The sequence below is a fragment of the Microcebus murinus genome, chromosome 14, assembly GCF_040939455.1.
Source record: "Microcebus murinus isolate Inina chromosome 14, M.murinus_Inina_mat1.0, whole genome shotgun sequence".
Lineage (NCBI taxonomy): Eukaryota > Metazoa > Chordata > Mammalia > Primates > Cheirogaleidae > Microcebus > Microcebus murinus.
Window position 1 is genome coordinate 57,409,346 of NC_134117.1, and position 21,544 is coordinate 57,430,889.

The 21,544-nt window shown below is 50.9% G+C and overlaps 1 protein-coding gene across 28 annotated transcripts in view; it reads left to right on the top strand.

Annotated features, from left to right (window-relative positions):
- The first annotated feature begins 3,405 nt into the window (after nt 1-3,405).
- Nucleotides 3,406-21,544, top strand: part of KCNMA1 (potassium calcium-activated channel subfamily M alpha 1) — a 722,512-nt gene continuing 704,373 nt past the window's right edge. For 13 of the 28 annotated variants that reach the window (XM_076010107.1, XM_020280465.2, XM_076010106.1 and 10 more), the window contains exon 1: nt 3,446-3,938. In XM_076010107.1, the coding sequence (XP_075866222.1) occupies nt 3,567-3,938 (372 nt within the window). In that variant the 5' untranslated portion in view covers nt 3,446-3,566. Of the gene's footprint in view, nt 3,939-4,690; nt 8,040-21,544 lie in introns of those variants that run through there. The other 15 variants (XM_076010104.1, XM_076010105.1, XM_076010108.1 and 12 more) reach the window with 4 other exon arrangements.

The following is a 21,544-nucleotide window of genomic DNA, read 5'->3' on the forward strand; positions in this document are numbered from 1 at the left end:
ATGTAATAGCCGTCACACAGAGCAGTGGCAACTGAATTACGTTGACTCAGTTCTCATCACAACTGAGGGCCCTAGTGGGCTGTAGAACAGCAAAATGGAGCCAGGGAGCAGCAATCCTGCCTCTGCTCCTCAACAGAATGGCATGGCGCATGCGCATACATGCATATGTACAAGTACTGGCTTGCCGGGGAGGGGGTGGGGCAGCGAGTGGGTGGGGGAGGGTTCAGAAGATCTGGTCCAAGCGTGACTGTCAGCTTTGGGGGTCATAGTAATTACGGCTGGGATTTGTATAATGTTTATTTTTTCATCCTTACAAATAATCCTTTGAAGTAGGCAGAGCAGTTCCTGTTTTTATTCTAATTTTACAAATGAGGAAACACAACAAATGAAAGATACCTGAGGTTCTTTTTAAGTTTGAGGTTTCATTGTTTCTGTGCAGAGCCTCTTCCTAAATTTGAAATACCAGGTGCCAGGGTTTCTGAACATGGCGCAGAAGTTTGTGGACGGCGTGGAGGTGACTAGAGAGAGCTGGGCAAAGGCCTGATGATGTCTACCTATTTCCGGTGGACGTGGCACTCTCCCATCAGTGCCTGCCCATCAGGCCACTCAAGGAGATGCTAAGGAACTGGGGATTGTAGGAAAGGAAGGATATTGACTTTGACATTGGGAGTCTCTGATGAATCCCAACTAAGCCGAGGTTTTGGATAACACAGAAGTTGCTAAAAGCCTCAACCAGTAAGGGCAGGGGTGAGAGTAGAAGGAGACAGCGTCTGAGTGGCATTTCAGCACCCTCTCGAAAGATGCTGAGATGATGAAGGTGATGATGGAGGGTAAAGAGCTGGGGACTGTGCAGTTGCGGCGATAGAAGTCACAGTGGCCTCAGCCTAATAGCCCCAGCCTGGTGTTCCAGGAGAATCCAGGCTTTAGGGGATGTCTAGGAAGGCCCCAGAGGGGATTTGTTGGTTTGCAAAAGTTCACTTTTGTGGGTGAGGGAATTTATTCTGGTGGTTTTATATCCCACTGAGGAGACAGTCCTATCCCTTTGCTGCTCATTTTATGTTATGGATGTTTTATTTTTAAATTGCAAATCTTGGGTTTGATTTAAGGAATGTCCTTAACTTTCTTGGCATGTGCTGAGGCACAAAGGCAGTGGAGCACAGCCATTTACAAGGCTAATAAATAAAGGAACCTCAACGCCGCAGTCACCTTCCTGCACATCCCCACGGCACTGCTGGGGCCAACTGCCCTGGCCCAGTGCTGGAAAAGACCCAGGAACTGTGCATGCTTGGGACGGATGTGGCAGGGAAGCATTCAGAGGCCCACGGAGGCCAAGGCTAGAGGTACCCTTGGATAGCATGGAGGGAAGACTCAGACAATTTCACTTTCTGGAAAATACTATCTGTAGCTCCCTCTTTGAGTATCAAATACTCGAGAACTCTTAACTCATTCCATTTTCCTCTTTGACTTTGGCTTTGCCTCTTTCCTAGCAGACGTGTATCCTGAGTCCAGCGAATATATTTTGAATCAAGCAAGAGAAGTCCAAACATTGTCTGCCACCTCTCTGCCCAGCTCGGCCTTGGTGGCCCCTTTCCTTCCCTGAGACCTCCTAGGACAAGGGTGGGCTGATCTCTGACTCTGGCGAGATGGCACCAGCCTATACAGTTAAGGATGCTAACTTGCCCCTTTACCACCAGAAGAGTTGAAAGGAAACTGAGAATTCCAATTAGGCTTAAAATAATGAGCCAGAAAGTTTGGTGAAACCACTGTGGGCAATGAGGGGGCGAGTGTGATCATCTTCGTTTTGATTAGCACTGGAAAAACGTGTGGTCCAGCTGGCAGCAGGAAGGACAGTGTCCAGAGGGGGCAACGTCCCTGGGCGTACCAGAAGGGGGATCCCCCGGGGGTGCAGAGCTCCAGGCTACTGAATAAACCAGACGACATCTGCATCTTATGCGGGGAGGAGGGAAGACCCTAAATGGGGAAAGACGAGCCTGAATGAGGCCTGGAGCACCCCTTCCCCTAGCTGCCCTCCTCACGGGATGGATGCAGCCTGAGACTAGACAAGAGGGGGCGACTCTTTAGGGAACTCTAATCTCTGTTGGGGCCTGCACTGTCCCTGAGGCCAAGGCTTCCTGATCATCTCTGCCTACTCTCTTAGGCAGCCTCTGTTGCTTAATATGAAAAACAGGAGAAAAACCACCTGCTGCTGTCAGAGGCCACAGACCACCCGCCAGCTTTCCAGATGGCCCTGCCCTCCAGCCACACGTGGGGCACGGGGGCACCTAGGAAGCAGGGAGAAGCGCGAACTAGCCGGTCAGTACTTGTGTGTATTCGGAAGTAGGGTCTTCCTCACTCCCCAAGCCAGGGGATCCTGGGGGCACCCAGCCTGTGGAATCCAGCTGACAGCTGGCCACTCATCCCCTCCCCACTGGGAGCTCCTTTGGGAAAAACAACCAGCCCAGGGCACTCCGCGGGCCTCCCTGGATCCCCCAGGGCGCTTGGCTGGGGGCGCAGCACCTTGGAGAGAGGCGCCCTGTCCCGTGACTGGGCTGGGGCGCTCTACCTTGCGCCCTGGGGGTCAGGGGCGCGTGCGGGGCCACAGCTAAGGGGCCCTGCCTGCCCCTGCCCAGTCCTGAGCCGAGGGGAGCCAGCGCGCCGAGCCTCCTCCCCTCCCGCCTCGGGCGGCCTGAGCCCGCGCCCGCTCCAGTTGCTGCAGCTGCTGCTGCTGGCGGCTGCGGGGAGCGCGGGGCGCGCGCCGAAGAGGCTCGGGCGGCGAGGACGGGGACGAGGAGGAGCCGGAGGAGGCGAGGAGGAAGAGCGAGCAGAGGCCGAGGAGGCTCCGTGGCGTGGCGACGGGACTCGGGGCTCCCGGGAGCATGGGCTAGCGGGCGGCTACGGCCCGGCGGCCGGACACGGTGAACCTGCCGTGGCCCGGAGCGCTCTGGGGCGGCTAGCGGGAGCCGGGAGCAGCCGGGGGAGGAGGGCTGGCGCGGGGGCGTCCGGGCGGAGGGGGCTGATTATTCATTATTAACGAGCTGCCGCCTAATAAGCCGAGAGCGGCTCGTTAGCGCGCGGGAGGCGCGTGGGGAGGGGGGTCCCGGGCCGGAGCGCAGCGCACACGCGTGGCGCACGGCGGGCGGCGCGGCGCCGAGGGCACCCGGGCCGGCGCGCGGAGCCGGGGCGGGCCCTGGGGCGGCGCAGACCCCGGGCGCGGGCTGCCCGCGGCGCCCCCTGGCTCTCGGCGCTCGGGGCAGCGCAGCCCCGGGCGGGCGAGCGGGGCGCGGGCCGGGGAGGGGGAGCTGCCCACGCGCCCCATCCCCCTCCCCCCCGGGCGGGCCGGCGGCCGGGGGGAGGGCGGGCGGCGGCGGCTCGCTGTATATATCTCGGCGCACCCCGCCAGGTCGCGCACAGCGCCCCGAGCCCAGGCGCCTCCCCGCCCCCCTCCCCGCGCTCCGCGGCGGCGGCGGCGGCAGTAGCAGCAATATGGCTGTTGATGGGTGTTCGGGGTGGCGCTGGCGGCGGGAGGAGCTCCCCCGAGCCCCTGCGCCGGCCGCCCGTTGCTAGCTATGGCAAATGGTGGCGGCGGCGGCGGCGGCAGCAGCGGCGGCGGCGACGGCGGCGGAGGCAGCAGTCTTAGAATGAGTAGCAATATCCACGCGAACCATCTCAGCCTAGACGCGTCCTCCTCCTCCTCTTCCTCTTCTTCTTCTTCCTCCTCCTCCTCTTCCTCCTCGTCCTCGGTCCACGAGCCCAAGATGGATGCGCTCATCATCCCGGTGACCATGGAGGTGCCGTGCGACAGCCGGGGCCAACGCATGTGGTGGGCTTTCCTGGCCTCCTCCATGGTGACTTTCTTTGGGGGCCTCTTCATCATCTTGCTGTGGCGGACGCTCAAGTACCTGTGGACCGTTTGCTGCCACTGCGGGGGCAAGACGAAGGTAACGCGCGCCCGGGGCGCCCTCCCCCTGCGCCAGCCCCGCCGCTTCTCGGCGTCCCCTGCAGCCCACCTCCTCGCTCCGCGGGCGCCGTGCCTCCCTCCGTCCCTGCCTGCCTTCCCCTCGCCGCCTTTCCTTCCCTCCGCTCTCCCTGCGCCCCGGACTGGGGCAGCGGGCGGCGCGCCGCGGTGAGGAGGTGCCCCCGACCGGTGCGCTCCGGGACGCGGACGCCCGGTCCTGTCCCCCTGTTTATTGTAGGGTTGTTGGCGGCTGCGGCTGGGGCCGGGGTGGGGAGCGCGCGCTGCTCGGGTGCCGTGGTGCGGGGTGGGGAGAGCTAGCCCCGCGGGGACGGAGGACCCTGGGGGCCGCCGGTGTGTGCTCCGCACCGCTCACCTGCCACGGCTCGGCTCCTGGCGGTGGGCGAGGGCGGGCACATCTGCCGGCACTTTGGGAACCTGTTGGGAAGATGAGTTCGTGGGGTCAGAAAGAAGGAAACATCCTTTGGGCACGGGAGAAAATCCCTTGCAGTAGGGAATCCCGGGGGAAGAACATAGCCAGAGAAAGTGGGGGACCTGGGAGGGGGATGAGAGAAAGTTGGGGAGAGCCATCCCAATATCCGGGGCAGCCCATGGGGCTGCTACTTTAGGAACGTGGTGAGGTCGACACTCTGGTATCATCTCCCACTCCATCCTTTAGACATTCTCGTGAAACATACCCAACCCTAAGTTCTTCTGCCTCTGTACTCTCGCCCCCAGGTCATCCATTTTGGGTCCCCGGAAATGCCACCAGCCGTGGGAGCTGGAGCTGGGGTCCGCCTGAGAGTCGGCAGAGGCCGAGGTTTCACGCGGAGCTGCCTTCCCGGCGCTTGGGGTGGCTAGATGTCATCGGTTTAAGCTATTCCTGGCGCAGACGCCCACCAGCACCGGGGCTCAGTACACCTTAGATATAGGGTTGCTAGGCTGACTGCTGGTCTGTATCCCTGTCCCTAGAGATGTCCTTTCCCCCACCCCTCACTGGCTGGAGATGGGGGAACTGGGCAATGTTTGATAGAAAATTGCAGAATAAAAAAAGAAAGAACTGGAAAATAAGAGTGACCCAGCTGTCTTTTAGCGTAATTCCCATCCCAGGGGACTTCACAGCGCCAACCTTTTTGGAGGGAGGGAATACCTAGGGGAATGGTGCAAGGTAGACGTATATCTTGGGCCCCAAATGGTCACACCTTTTCTAGTAAAGTTAATCCGAGGACCCCTCAAACTTCCACAGGGCACAGCAACTTGTAGCAGCCTCCTTGGCTGCTAGGGGAGGAATTGGGGAAGCCAGGGGCTATGGCGAAGGCAGACTATAAAAACACCAGGGTGAACCGAAGCTCTCTCCTGATCATTAATTATACATGGCGTTGGGTGCTGGAGCTCAGCTGTGTTTTGTGGCAGCACACTTGTGTTTTGGAAAATACTAGTGTGTTGGAGGAGTAAGGGCGAAAAATAAAAACTATCATTCTCTTCCTCCTCCTCCTCTTTCTTTCCGGAGGCCTCCAGATGTTGGCCGGCCAGCTTTCTCAGCGATAGAGGTTCCTTCTTACTAGTTAAGGAGCAAAATCTGCCACCTTCCAGAGAAGCCAAGTCCCAACCACCAGATGCCTAGCCCTCCTTTGAGAACAGCTTATTCATAGAGCCTTCTTATTCACACACTCCCTCCCCCCACCCCCACAGCCTTCAGTCCTGGGGATTTTTTTTTTCTCTCTCTTTACTGAGATTCAGCCACTGTCCTTAGAGGAAAGATAGCTCATGGTTGTGCACATCCTGAAATGCTCTCTAGATGGAGTGATGTTGGTGAACTTTTTAACAGCTTTTCCTTTCTTTCTGGAAGCGAGTGATTCTGATCCTAATGAAAACTTTTTTTTCAACGATTCAGAATAAGTTGTGGTGTTTTTTGTGATCCTGTGCTTTGAAACACAGCACCTAAAATCTTTTTACCCTGGGGAGCACACAAATGTGGCTGCGGTGCCTATAAAATGAAATGCTAATGGGATAGTTCACACAAAGAATCTCTTTCCTAAGTGATGACCAAGCATAACTTCTTCTGTCAGTTTACTCAAGAAAATAGGTTTTTGGCAATGATCGTTAGAAAAAAACAATCTGTAAATATTTGGCTATTTTTTTTTTGTAGCTGCAAAACCTGCTGAGTGGCCATAGCTGGAAGTTTATGTAAGGAATCAACCTGGATGAAAGGTGATTGAGGTTGGTTTGGGAGATGTGAGGCCAACGTAGAAGGAGAGGTTACTTTTGATGCCATGAGTCCATTTGAAAACATACCCAGAGTCTCTTGATACCTGCCCTTTGATTTACTCAGTTAAATGGTGTGTGGTCAGTACATTATAACCAATAATGGTAAGTCAGGCCTTTAATAAGCTTTTCTTTCTGTCCTTGAGGTCTGTGTTTTTATTGCAATCGTGTTTTTTTTTGTCCTTCATTCTTTTTGCTTTCCAAGTATTGGGTAGTTTTGTTGAGACTTGGTACAGAAGAATGTATTGGGCTTAAATTTAGAATAATTATTTTTGTGCTAGATTTCCCAAGCAAACCTAGGCTGCCTTTCCACAGAATTCCTCAGACGCGTTCACCCTCGCCCTCACTCAGCCCTAAGATGGTTTGCCCAGGAGCTGGAGTCCAGAGGAAGGCAGGTCATTTTTAGCATCTGAAATTCATGGAAGATAAGTTTCAGCAGGGAGCTCCAAAAACCACGAGCATTTGGTCTCTAGGACCGCACCATCCTTTGTGATCAAAGGAACCCAAGACTGGACATGCGTCGTTAGTACCTTTGGCCTCTAAATCTCAAATAGCGAATGACTTTAGTATTTTGAAAAGAGTGGTATGTGGACTTTTTTTAGGAAGTGAAGAAGAAAATATTGCACCCTCCCCCCCTGGTTGGGAATTTGGGCACAATCCTCCCAGCACTGTGTTCTTTGCCGTGCTTTTCACATTGCTGTTTCTTTTCTCTGTTGGATTTTTATCAGAGCTCTCTATTTGCTTGGCTGTGACACTGTGAGGTCCAGTCCAGTCGCAGATGGAAGCGAACAGGGAGCTGCTTTGGCAGCCTGAAGAAGGCTGTGACTTTGAAGAAATCATTTAGCCTCCCTGGTCTGTCTTTCCTTGTCTATGAAATGTGGGGATTGAATTCTGTGAGTTCTAACGTCCCTGCCTACTCTGCGATTCAACACAGGAGAGTGGAAGGTGTTGAGAAACTGTGGTCGAGTTTCTGGCTCAGAATATGTTCTGCAGTTCTCCAGCAATTCCTGTAGGAAGTGAGCCCTGGGGCACTTGCGTGTCTTTATTCCCATCCTCTGCTCGCCTTCTGGTATACAACCTACTTTTTCTTAAATGCCTGGGGAAACTGAGGCAAACCTCCTGACGGAGCTGTGGTTTGCTGTGGGGCCTGAGCGTGGCTGGGCATAGACTCATTCCTATTCTCAGTTTCATCTGTCATCGTTCTAGAAGCTTGGGCTCGATCAAGGATGGTCTGCACGTAATGAATTATTGAGGTGTTGTCTCCACGGCTGTGTCTGAGAAAACAACACGTTTTCTCTGTCAGGCTCGTGACTAATATAAATATCAGATCCCATTACGGCTTGGTAATTACCCAGGGTCTGGCCTGACGCATTCAGTCGGGGCTGGAGCTTCAGTGCCTTGGAGCTCTTGATTCCAGATTGGCCCTGGCGCCCCATCGCATCCTGGCCCGAGGATCGGCGGCCCTGGCTGACCTTCAGATACTCCTTGTTGATCAGGTCACTTGGGGGTGGCCTTGGAGAAGTTCTCAGGTCCCAGGCACAGGGGAGCTCCAGCTGACCTGCCCTTGTCCAGAGAGCGTGTGCTTCTCATTCCTGGCTCTCTTTATGGAAACGCATACTTCAGTACAAACTCTGCAGTCAGACAAACCCACGTTCAAAGCGTGTATCTCATATTTATTATAAGCATGGCATCTTTGGCTGGCAACCACGTTGAACTTCAATTTCTTCATCTTTAAAGAGAGCATTATGCCGGGCACGGTGGCTCACGCCTGTAATCCTAGCACTCTGGGAGGCTGAGGCAGGCGGATTGCTCAAGGTCAGGAGTTCGAGACCAGCCTGAGCAAGAGCGAGACACCGTCTTTACTAAAAAAAGAAAGAAATTAATTGGCCAACTAAAAATATATAGAAAAAATTAGCTGGGCATGGTGGCGCATGCCTGTAGTCCCAGCTACTCGGGAGGCTGAGGCAGGAGGATTGTCTGAGCCCGGGAGTTTGAGGTTGCTGTGAGCTAGGCTGACACCACGGCACTCTAGCCTGGGCAACAGAGTGGGACTCTGTCCCCCCTCCCCCAAAAGAGCATTATGATGCTTACTTTGTAGGATTCTTATAAGGAGTGGAAATAATGGGTATGTAGCACCCAGCAAATGCCTGGCACTCTTAGCAGGCCCCTTGGAAATGGGAGCTACCATGGTTCACAAAGTGTTAAGTTTATTTTCTCTTTGATTCATGGAACTTCTGGCCCTGAAGGGCACAGGCTACAACAAACAGAATTTTTAAACTGAAAGAAGCCTCTAGATCCTGAAGTATACTGTCACGGACCAAACAACCAGTTAGGGTCAGACTGAGATCAGGGCTCTTGGCTATTGTAAGGCTGGAAGACTGGGGCAGGGCAGCCGAGGCAGGCTCCATGGATGGGGGCCTGGCAGGGTGGGCACTGTTTTGACACTAGGGATGTTGGGGTGAACATCCTCAGGTTGGGGGACTAGGAGCTGCAGGGCTGGCAGACGGGAGAGACCGTGGTGTTTGGGGGTGGGTGTGGCTGTCCAGCCATTGCACCCTCGAGGAGGAACAAACTCCAACCCTGCTATTCCAAGTTCAGTGCTCACAGACCTGTCCCTCGTGATGTTACAGTCTCCTGGCCAGGGCGCTGTCTCCCCGGACCAGCTTTTGTTTTTTTTTTTTACAGTCCCTAGAGCAGTGTTTCCCAAAGTGTGCCCTGTGGAGCACTTGCCTTTGAAGTCACCTGGTGAAAAAGACCGGCAGGCATGGCATGGCTGGGCTGTGCGTCCCTTGGAGGGTCACGTCACCCTCCCAGGCTTGGAGTAGTTCTGTCGGCAGAGAAGGTGGAAACTGCCCTCGAACGTGCTCCTTCGGAGCAGCCTTGCCCACATGTCAAGTCTGCTGAGCGGTGCCTGAGAGTCAGCCTGTGACCTTAGGCAAGGATTCCACTACTTTGTGCCTCAGTGTCCTCATCTGCAAATTGGGATCATAATAGAGCACATCCCCATGGGGTAGGTTTTCTCACTAACCTCACTATATAGCATTTCCCAGGAGGACACTGAGGACTATTTTGTAAGCCTTGGGCTGGCCCGGCTTCCTGATGTCCAGGGAAGTTGACCAAACCTGCACCAGCAGGAAAGGAAGAGCTACCCCACTGTTTGGCTACCCCACTGGAGGTGCATGGATTCCAAAGGAAAGGCCGAGTAAGCCCTCTGTTTGCCTCACTGCTATCTTCCTCCCAGGTTGGGGACATTCATTGTATGCCTGGTAGCAGGGAGCAAGTGCCGCTTTCTCCAGGCTGTAAGAAACCAGGTGCTGAAACAGTCAGGTTGGCGTTGGATTGCAGAGCCGGGATCTCCTTCCCAAGGTGGGTCGCAGGGTGTCCCGGCTCACACCGACAGTGGCTGTGCTAATCTGGAATCATAGCAGCGGCTAATGCCACCTTCCCAGGACTTCAGAGCTGTGGAGCCCCTGGAGGGTCCCCTGTGTGGTTCCAGCAAAAGGGCTGTTTGTGCTGTGACGCCGCAGCCCCGGGGACCGGCAGAGAACACGAGGCCCCTGAGAGACATACCTCGGGGTCAGGCCAGGCCAAGCCTCCTGCAGAGCCTTTAAGATTCCACGGCTTTTCCGTGCAGCAGGCAGATCGGGAGTGTGTACTTTTGAAAATGCTTCTTGGGTGGGTAGAACCCTGGCCCTAAGCACATGGAGAAGGAAACTCGGGGGGGGGGGCACCCTCAAAGGCACGAGTGTGCTGGCATTGTGGACAGCAGGTTCAAGGAAAGTTGGGTTAGGATATCCGATCTCTGCCTCCAAGGGCAGGAGAGCGCATCTAGGCCTGGGCTTCTCAAGCCTTGATACGCACACGAGTCACCTGGGGAGCTGTAAGAAATGCAGGTTCTGATTGAGGAAGTCCAGAGTGGGGCCTGAGATTCTGCCTTTCTGGCAAGACACAGGCTGCGGGTTGCTGTGCAGACCACACTTCTCGTCGCAAGGATCTGCTGTCTGGTCCGTTCCTCAGCCTTCGGTCAGTCCATCCCTGCACACACGCCCATTTTGAAATGTGGAAATTCCCAGCTCTTCAAGGTGGGAAGGGACGGGAAACTGAAAGTTCGCAGTGCCAGGCAGCCGGGTCAGGAAAACTCGGCTCCGGCGTGTCCGAGGAGCCGTGGTTCAGGCTGGGCGCTTGTTGCCCAAGCTGACTGCTGGGGTGGCCGCTCCCAAGGAGCCCACCGGCGCTGTTGATTTGGGGTTGGGTGGGCACGGCCAGAGCAGCCTTCCGGAGCTTACAGGGTGTGGTCTGTGTGTGGCCCACCGACCTGCGGGCTCTCCCTCGTGCCAGGTGGTCATGCTGCACGGGGTGCGGCTTCCTCAAGTCCAGGATGGCAGCTCAGCCAAACCACCTTCTTGCAAAATTAAAGGCCGGCGGTGTGGCCAGCGCTGCACCGCGGCGAAGCTCCAGGACTCCGGCTGGTGTCTTTGGAGTCAGTTGGCATCAAGACTGCCAGCCCGATTGTCCACGGGCACCTGGGTGGGCCTTCCCTAACGGAGGGTTGAGCTTCAAAGGACTGGGCTGGAGACCTGACCCTCCAGTGGGCGGGGCAGACACATGGCACCCTGCGGTGCGGCCCCTCCAGCTTCCCTTCTCAAGAATTCCAGCAGATGAAAGTGAAAGTAACTCCTGTTCTCACCACCGGGAGGTTTTTCCAGGGCTCACACTGTCAGGGCTTTTCCTTGAGATGTGCTTTTTATGTTGTTCTGTCATCAAAGGGGAAAACCTGGAATAAACTTTCTCCAAGACTGGCTTCAGCCATCAAAATGAAGAAGGGCTTAGCAAAATGCCTCCCACACACTAGGCCCTCCAGGACGTCTTCTGGTTGTTATTATTGTTACTCTTTTTGCAACTCTCCGTTGCCCAGGCTAGAGTGCCATGGCATCAGCCTAGCTCACAGCAACCTCAAACTCCTATGCTCAAGCAATTCTTCTGTCTCAGCTTCCCGAGTAGCTGGAACTACAGGCATGCACCACCATGCCCGGCTGTGTTTTTCTATATATTTTTAGTTGGCCAATTAATTTCTTTTTATTTTTAGTAGAGACGGGGTCTTGCTCTTGCTCAGGCTGGTTTTGAACTCCTGACTTTGAGCAATCCGCCCGCCTCTGCCTCCCAGGGTGCTAGGATTACAGGCGTGAGCCACCGTGCTTGGCCTGTTTTTGCTTTTATTGTACATTTAGAATGTGCACACTGTGTGCCAGGAACCGAGCTAGGGGCCAGGGGAAAAATGATTAAGCCCCAGTTCTGACTACCTAGTCCTTAGGACTGTTTCTTGACAGGCGGGGCAGGGACAAAAGCCAGTTATCTTCTCGTGGGGTGTGACACACAGGGGCTGGGGAGGAAATTTCTGCAGTGGTTAGCTGGGAGCTGGAAGGGGGTAGGGGGATGTGGTGGGTGCCAATGCATTTTGCTGCTTTTTTTTTGGTAATTTGTTGGAGGATCTGGAGAAACTCTGGGTGAAAGGGATGGGCTTGGTTTGGTGACAAAATGATGTTTGAGTCATGCCTGGATTTTCTTTATTCATGCCACCAATGGCTAACGAGGATTTAGTTCCTAACGGGCAGCTGTTTGCGAGGCGGATGAGTCAGGCAGGGGATGGAAGGGCAGTTTCAAAAGAATGGCTGCCTTGAGATGGAACTTGCTTTGTTTTTTTGGCATTGTTTGGTGATTGTCTTTGGGACATTATGTCTAATTGCCAATTTGGAGATGTAATTGGCACTCCGGGCCCAGAATGGATATACTTAACGTCCTCAAGCCCAGCTCTGGAATCATCTCCCTTTAAGAGCTCGTTACCTGTATGAGTAATGCTTCTTCACGTGGCCAAAACCGAAATTATTTAAAACATCTCATTTGCTTTCTATTCTTCATGCTGTTTCATTGGCCTCCCTACCAAATTTTCCTGGGGATCCAGATCCGGTTGACTCTGGGCATTTCAGAGCTAACTAGCAGGGAAGCCTGCATCCCTGCCCTTCCCCCCTCCGTCTCTTCTTCCCTTCCTTCTTCCTTAGTGGTCCTCATGCCTGATGGCTTTTGTAGAAAGTTGGTGTGGTTTAAATTCGGTTTCCAGCACAATAGGGAGGCATCCTTCCACTTGGGGAAGAAGTCATTAAAAGAAACACTGCGTACATCTCTCCTTTGTCAGAGTTTACTTTTACGTGGGGAGAGGGGGCCTTCTTTTAGAAAAAAATAAGATTTTAGATTTGTGACTTGACGTTAGTTTCCATCTGTTAGCTGCTGAAGTCTGGGACTGTGATGTCTTTTGCAAAAGAGTTTTTAAAGGCAAGATTTCCAGTAATGCTCTTTCCAGGGTCCCTTCCAACCGTACAAAGCTGTTCAGCTGTGACGGGTGTGCCTCTTTGCCCCTCATTGTAAGGCACAGTGTCTCCAGGCTGGTGGCGTTGCCCGCACATGGATTTTGGGTTGAGAGTTTAAGATGAGTATTTATCTTACTTCCCTGTTCCACATCTTGCTCTTGCTCCTGTGCCTCTTTTTAGACGGGGCAGTGCTGTCCCTGCTCATCTTTGGGGAATGAACTGGGCATCGGGGTGGGGTCAGGAGCAGCCTCTGAGGGTTGAGGACCTGGAGTCTGCAGGGTAGTGGATAAGGAACAGGGGCTTGAGCTAACGAATTCAGAAGTGCATGGAATGATCAACTCGTGGTGATGGAAGGGCGCTTCGGGGCTTTAGGCTCCACTGTGCTCCCTTCCAGTGCTGGGAGCCCTCTGCCCCGTTGCCAGAGGGGACCAAGGGTGTTCATAGTCTCCTGAGGCCGCCACTCTGCTAGGGACAAACCCACCTTATGAAGAACTTGGGAAGATCTTTCTCCTCACACTAGCTCCTCTTTGCTTCTGGTCTGTGACTGAGACACACAGAACAAGACTTGGTGGATGACAGATTTCAAATTCTGAATCTAGCCCGGGAAGGTCCAGAGCTGGGTGGTGGTTAGATGTCAGTAATGTTGAGACGTAGAATACACTAACTTGTTTTTCTTTTTTCTTTTTTATTGAGACAGAGTCTCATTCAGTTGCTTGGGCTAGAGTGCCGTGGCGTCGGCCTCAGCTCACAGCAACCTCAAACTCCTGGGCTCAAGCGATCCTCCCGAGTAGCTGGGACTACAGGTGTGCACCACCACACCTGGCTAATGTTTTCTATTTTTTAGTTTCCTGGCTAATTTTTTTTCTTTCTAGAATGGAGGTCTCATTCTTGCTGAGGCTGGTCTCGAACTCCTGACCTCAAGCAATCCTCCCACCTTGGCCTCCCAGAGTACTAAGATTATAGGTGCGAGCCACCACGCCCAGCCTAGAATACCTTAACTTGTGATGCTTCCTTGCAGGCAACTTTCTTTTCCTCCCTGATAGCTTGTCTGTTTCCTTTCTTCTCCTGAAACAGTGAGGTTCCCTTGTTCTTTCCCCAAAGTTTGGAAAATGGCCCATTCTAGCTATTGGTTCTTGAAGTTTGCCCTCTGAGACCCGTTCTGTCTTGTGGGAAGCTGTGGATGGAGGTTTTTGGCTGTCCTGGCTCATAAAACTGCCACTTTCTCAGTGGCACGTGCCCTGGATTTCCAAGGTTTAGCTTGCTTCTCAGCTTAGCGCTGGGCTTGTCATTTTGGGGCCATGCCAAGAATCCAGATGTGGGCTGTAGATCCTTTGATAGGGAGCCTGAGTTCGATTCTACTTTCTAGATGATGGCGTTTTTGGGCCCAAAGGAGACAGAACAGACAGTGATCCTGAACCTCTTTCTACATCACTTGAATTAGCTGCTCCTTAGAATCGGAGGCCCTCCCTTCCCTACCTGTTCATCTGGTTGCCTCTCCTTGTGAGCGCCTATATACTATTGCTCTCATCTCCCCTGCTTTGCTGAACAGAAAGAAACCAGAAAAGAAAAGAAAACATAGGAGAGGAGAAGGCTTGGGAGGGCAGGGGGTGAAGAGGGAGACACTTACATCAAGGAAAACTGGATTTCTCCTCCAAGAGTTAGAGCTTGGATAAATACATAATTGATTGGATTTTGGTTTTAGTACCTTCACCTTTTTTTTTTTAATGAATAAATCATGACAAATGACCTCGCCTCCAAGGAGTGAAAGGTTATATTTAATATTAATATAAAGACCGATAATAGGTAGAATGATTTCAGTTTTTGAACATTTTAGCTTTTCAAAAGAAATGTTCTGTCCAATTAACTGATAGCATGGGGCTCGTGTGGCCCTGTGGCCCAGATGTTGGGGTTATAAGACTTTGTGGTGGGCGGTCTTCTCTGTGTTTGTTATCCGAGAGCAGGACAGTTCTGCTCCTCTTTGGGAGAAGTTGCAGTTATTAATCTGGTTTTCCCTTTATGTGGCTTTGGAAAGTGGACCCTTTGTGGTTCTGGAAGTGGAAAAGTGGGCATCCACTGATATGCAAATGGAGAACTCCCAGATAAGGGTTCTAAGGCTTGGAGGAAAGATTTGGAAAATGAAAGGGCTTATCCAAGTGCTAGGAATTTTTATGACCAACATTAGCTGGCAGCCGCTTTACACATTGTTTTTCTCCTTTGTGCATCTGGGAGCACTTTCCGCCCAGTGCTTAGAAGAACTGTTTTAGCTGCCCGTGAGTTATGGCCATTTCTCCTGTGGCTTGTGGCAGCGGATCAGGTGATAGATTGTTGAAAAGTATATGATGAAAAGTGAATGATGTCTCTAGCTGAACCCATAAGAGAATGCAATGGTTTGCCTGGGTGTTAAAAATTTTTTTGTTGTTGTTTCATAAGTTCATTCTCAACCTTATTTTCCCTATAAGATTTATTTTTCAACTTTTCAGTATTTTATACTTTTGTCCTTAATCTTAAGTGCCCTGTATGTCTGTTGTAGAAAAAGTAGACCATACAATGGCTTTAAAAAAAAAAAAATGAAAGGCCATCTCACACGTGTTAGAATGGCTGCTATCAAAATAACAGGAAATCACAGGTGTTGGTGAGGATTTGGAGAAACTGGAACCCTTGTGCACTGTTGGAGGGAGTGGAAAATAGTGCAGACACTATGGAAGATAGTATGGCAGTTTCTCAAAAAATTGAAAAAATTGAATTCTCCTATGATCCAGCAATTCCACTTCTGGGTATAAGTCCAAAAAATGAAAAGCAAAGTCTCAAAGAGACATTTGTACACCCCTGCTCACAGCGGCATTATCTGCAGTAGCCACAGGTGGGAGCATGCCAGGTGTCCTCAGCAGATGAACGGATGACCAAAATGTGGTGCGCACATACACTGGGATATTATTCAGCTTTGAAAAGGAAGGAAATTCTGACACATGCCACAGCGTGGATGAACCTTGAGGACATTAGGCTACATGAAATGGGCCAGACACAAAAGGATAAATCCCACTTACATGAGATACCTAGATTAGCCAAACTCCTAGAAACAGAAAGTGGAATGGGAGTTTCTGGCGGTGGAAAGGGGATGGGGCATTGTTTAATGGGTATAGAGTTTCAGTTTTGCAAGATGAAAAGGTTCTGGTATATTCACAATAATGTGAATATACTTAACACTACTTACTGCACATTTGGAAATGGTTAAGAGGGTAAATTCTTATGTGTCTTTTGCCACAATTAAAAATAAAATTTTTTTAAAAAGGAAAAGAATTCCTTCCCAATCTCCCATCCTGGGGACGTTCACCATTATCTTTGGGAGCATTTCCTTCCCTGACACATTCTCCACTGTGGGGCTCTTATTTTGTCAGTAGGGCAGCTAATATTCTTCCTCTAAAGATTACAGCCTCTCAAGAGGCACCCAGACTGGCCTTGTTTGGTTTAGATGGTATCTGCATTGAGAACAGAGGAATGAACAGAACAACCCTCTTTTGCCGGTGGAGTCTGGTTTAATGGTGTTACTCTTAGAGTGATGTTAAGAAAATGCTGGATTTTTGATTTTGACATATGGCGTGTGAGTACCTATGGTGTCTTAGACAAATCATTGTCTCTGGGCCTCAATTTTCTCATATGTAACATGTTCTCTGATTTCATAATTTTTTTATCTTTTTAGAGATGGTGTGCAACACCACACCTGGCTAATTTAAAAATAAAAATTTTGGCCGGGTGCGGTGGCTCACGCCTGTAATCCTAGCACTTTGGGAGGCCGAGGCGGGCGGATTGCTCAAGGTCAGGAGTTTGAAACCAGCCTGAGCGAGACCCCGTCTCTACCAAAAATAGAAAGAAATTAATTGACCAACTAAAAATATATATACAAAAAATTGGCCCGGCATGGTGGCACATGCCTGTAGTCCCAGCTACTCGGGAGGCTGAGGCAGGAGGATTGCTTGAGCCCAGGAGATTGAGGTTGCTGTGAGCGAGGCTGACGCCATGGCACTCACTCTAGCCTGGGCAACAAAGTGAGACTCTGTCTCAAAAAAAAAAAATAAATAAATAAAAATTTTGTAGAGACAAGGTCTTGCCATGTTGCCCAGGCCAGTCTTGAACCCTTGGCCTCAACCTGTCCTTCCCCACTTGGCCTCCTGAAGTACTGGGGTTATAAGTATGAGCCACCACACCCGGCCCATAATTTCAATGTAAAGCCCTTTCTTAAATCAGATTTCAAAGGTGTCATTTTTACCTGACAAAGAACAAAAGATGAAATCATTCCAGGCAGTGGACACAGGGAACAGTTCTTTTTCCTAATATAAAACACAAGAGTAAAATTTGATTGGCATGTGCCCATTGACTTTGATGAAGTGACATATTTAAGAATTATAATCTGGGGCGATAGGCCTCATTGGAGATAGCATCAAACCTATCATTAAAAAAAAAGTCTCAGAAATAGGTTTTTTGCAACTCTGCTATTACTTCTAATGACATAGCCATACCACTGTTGAGGTTTTAATTTTGATTTTTGGTGTGGGGCGGAAAGGTTGAACACATCTTAGATTATAGACTATATAGAATGTACTATGCTAGGCTGGCTTGGTTGAGGTCGGGCATAAAAAGAAACATATGATTAAAGTGGAGGCCATGCGAATCAACTCACTTTGATACTTGTCCTTAACCCACCCCCAAAGGCAACCCTGGAGCCAGAATGTTCATCTCTGCCTGGCTCTAGGAGCCTTCCATCTGTGAAAGCAGGCTGGGATTACCGCAGCTTCTGTGGCAAAGGAGCAAGTGTATAGAGGAATGATCCCCAAACACTCCATAATCTCTGAAATAAAATTCCCCCAGAACCGTAAACAGCCGGCACATCAGAACTTACTGGAATAGTTCTCTTAGGTTACATAACATCAATTCGATTATGCTACCAGGGCCATGCATTACATTTTAACTTGTCACAGATACATGACGGTAACACTTCACAGATCCACAAGAGGACCTGGTAGCTTTTGGGTGTTATTAAGGGAATTAGTGATTGTGTAGGAGTTGATGCAGTCCAGACAGAAATACTTAGGTGTACATTTAGTTTCTTCTATACTGTAGTTCAAACCCTCACTGGGGGTGCGAACATCCTCCAAGTATTTCTTACAAAATAAACTAAACATTTAGACAGTAGTGATTGCAACTGCAGTACTGAGTGCTTGATTTATGGCCATGAACCAGATACGACAGAGATTTTTAAAACTCTGGGAACCTTTTCATTTCCCGGTGACAGGCAGTACAAGCACTATATTTTTAATTGGTCCCTTCTTTAAGTCTGGAGCTGAAATGTTATCATGCAAATCTCTCCTGAGTTGCATGGAAACTAATAAAATCATGAAGGTTTCTATTTGTACTCTATGAACACAGACTATAATGAAACTGAAACGGCTATCTCTAGGGATGATGCTATTTAAATTCTAGGCAGGGCTTTAAAATGATTTTCATGGTGAAAACAGAAACCAGCAACTGAGATGTTCCTGTTCTTTCTTCCCCATCTCACCAGTGCCTGTTCATCTGTGATCTTCCTTTCTTCCTGACCGCAGAGAGAATTAATTTAAAACAAGAACCTCAAGTCTCTAAGATAGCCTGTCTATCACTTGCCTTAGAAAACAGCAATGATTCCCCATCTGATCCTGCATCTGTCTGCAAACTTCCTCGTGCGTTTTGTTTTGGGATGTCTCTCTGTGTGAGCCGGAGTTACTGACTTCTTAGGAAAAAGAAATTAGTAAGGCACCTCCTTGAGTGGTTACTAGGCATTAAGCATTGTTTTAAGCTCCTTATGTTCATTGTTATTTAATCAAAACAATCCTATTATGTAAGTACTTTTATAATTCCCATTTTACAGATTAGAATACTGAAGCATAGAGAATGAACATTGTCTTTTTTTGGATCACAAACTTTGAGCGGTGACTGTGTATGCCGTAGTTTCTAAGCTGTTTATGTGTGTTATATAATCATCACAACCCAGTGAAGTGGGTAGAACTAGCGTCCTCACTTTATGGATTAGGAAACTGAAGCACAGAGAGGTTAGGAACCTGTCCAGGGTCACCCACTGGTGAGGGGCAGAGCCAGGTTTTAATCTAGGCAGGCAGGCAGTGGCTCCTGTTCACCTAACCCAGGCCTGTACACCTCAGTTAGACCTATTTATTTATTTACTTATTGAGACAGAGTCTCGCTTTGTTGCCCAGGCTAGAGTGAGTGCCGTGGCATCAGCTTAGCTCACAGCAACCTCAAACTCCTGGGCTCAAGCAATCCTCCTGCCTCAGCCTCCCGAGTAGCTGGGACTACAGGCATGCACCACCATGTCTGGCTAATTTTTTCTATGTATATTAGTTGGCCAATTCATTTGTTTCTGTTTATATTAGAGATGGGGTCTCGCTCTTGCTCTGGTTTTGAACTCCTGACCTGGAGCAATCCGCCCGCCTCGGCCTCCCAGAGTGCTAGGATTACAGGCGTGAGCCACCGGGCCCGGCCTCAGTTAGACCTCTTGTAGTGGTGGATTGGCTCTGTTCAGCTCATCCCTGCTACGGTATGAGGGAAACTTGGACATAGACGGGACTGGAAAAGAGGAGTTGGTGTGTCGAGATTCATGCGCCATTCTTAAATGAGATGTGAGGCCCCTTGACAAGTTCAGAGAGTTCTATACTACGAGCATAGAAACAAACCTTAAATGTTGTCTCATCCTCTTAAACGCTCAGAGTTGTAGTTTTTCATGCTGGAAAATGGGATAATTACCTTTTCTCTACCTGACAGGCAGTGGGCTGTGTACAGTTGCCCAGGTTGCTTACTGTACAACTCTGGGGCTGCTGATATTCACATTAGATGACACATAATTGTGCCTTACGAACTCTAGCATTTGTGCCATATCCCTGTGCTGGGAGGTTTATGTGGAGGCACAGAATCGATATTGGGGCGTTTCTGGAGAAAAGCACTATTTTTCATATTAACACATGTACCATACACAGAATGTGTTAGAAGAAGGGTGCATAATTTGAGTATATTTTTAAAAACGTGAGAGAGATGTGTTTGTGAGCGTGTGCCCTCACATGTGACATGCACACATGCAAGAGAGCATGGAGGACCAGAAAAGCCTGACATTCACTGGCAAAGTCTTATCATTAAACCGTGGGCCTGTGCATCCCGGTGTGGAATGGTGCTTTATTATCCCCACACGCTGTCTGCTCACATCTCAAACTCTGAAACTGTGCTAGCAAAAAGAATGGGAGTTCTACGAAAGAGAAATACGTTTATCCGAATTCCCAGGTATGTTAAGATTTAGTGTATTTGGATGCTGGTGGGACAGAGGATTTAATCTGCACGATCAGAAGAAGGTAGTGGTAGCTCACTCAGTGGTTATGAATCCTCCTTTGCCTTGGAAAGATCGATTCCTTGTTCCTCTCCACCTCCACACGGGCTGGAAATACGTTATTGTATCTCAATATGGATTTTTTTCTAGACTGTTGAGCATTGTGGCCTTGGGCCTGCCGAATCCCATGCATGAAATATTTGGAAGCAGGAGACACATTGGTCAGTTAGCAAATCTTTATTAGCGTGCCTGTCCTTTTCCCTGGGATGTAGGGTCGTGTAAGACATCATTTATTCTCTGGCAATGCCGGTAGCCACATTGCATGATTCCAGGGGGCCATGAATGATGCCCCTGGAGTTGTGCAGTGCACAGCCTGCATGCCTGTACATGTGTCTTTTCTAGGTGTCAGCAGGGTTGGTCTAAGACCCTTACACAACAAATTAAAAACACAGTGCAAGGCCCATAGCTCTTAATGGCAAAATGAATAAGAGAAAGATCGAGAATTCAGAAAAGGCGGAGAAAACAGAATTGGTCAGAGAGGGAGTGGCCGGAGAGCGCCCATGGGGGCTGTGGGGCTGTGAAGGGAGCTACAGCCCGGCCACCTCCAAGCTGGCAGCAGCCTGATTCCATGGCTTCTGCCCTCTGTGTAGCTCCCGATGGGACAGAGGAGGCCTCCCCGGCTCCTGCGCCTGTTCTAAGCACGGGCCTTTGAGAAGTGGCAATGCTCAGGTGCTAGCCCGCGTGTGTCCCTCAGACGGGGAATAGCAGAACCCCAAGGACTTAGAAAAGCCTTCTCTGTTGCCAGCGGTGCTATTTTTAGCTTCCTCCCACGGCCCCTGCTGTCCCCAGGTGTTTGTCAGCAGAGCATCCTGCGCCTACATGGCAAGTGGCAGTCTGGGCACAGACCTGCCTTGTGCCGCGCAGGCCCTGGCAGTGTCCTTACCAGGCCCGGCCTCTGAGGCCGGCAGGCTGCGGCCAGGGTGGTTGCGTAACTGGCCTTTCTGCTGCCGGGTCCGGGTGAGGAGGTTGAGCCGGGGAAACCAAGTCCCTAGTCCCCGGCCCCTCTCGAGCACTGGAGTGTTGGACAGGCTTGTGGGCCTGGTGATGGTTTGTCACAGTAGGAGCTGCCTTTGCCCTAGAGCTGCTGACCATGGCTGGAGAGCGCTCCATGCCTTAGCCACATTCCTGTTGCTGGGAAACATGGAAGTGGCCTGGCATGTTCCACAGTGGTGCAGATGTGATAGAAGGCTGGGGTGTGGCCTCAGGGATGGCCCACTCCTTCCCTTCCATCCCTCCACCTCCCCCAGCCTTCCAGGCTTAGCTCACCTTGCTGGGAATGCCACTGTCCCTGGGAAGCCTTCTCCACCTACCCTAGTCAGCTTTCTCTGCCCCCTCCCCTGTGCTCTGCACTCTGTCCTTCCCGTCACAGGTGGCCGTCAGCCATCTGATCCCTGTTTTATGTGCCGGCGTCCGGGTGCCTCCTCTGCTGACAGCTCTGTGTGGACAGGGCTGGCGGTTCTTCTCTTTGGGTCTGTGCCTGGCAGGTGGTCCTGGAGGGCAGTCAGTGGGCGTGGGTTGATCAGTGACAGCGTGGTAACAAGTCTT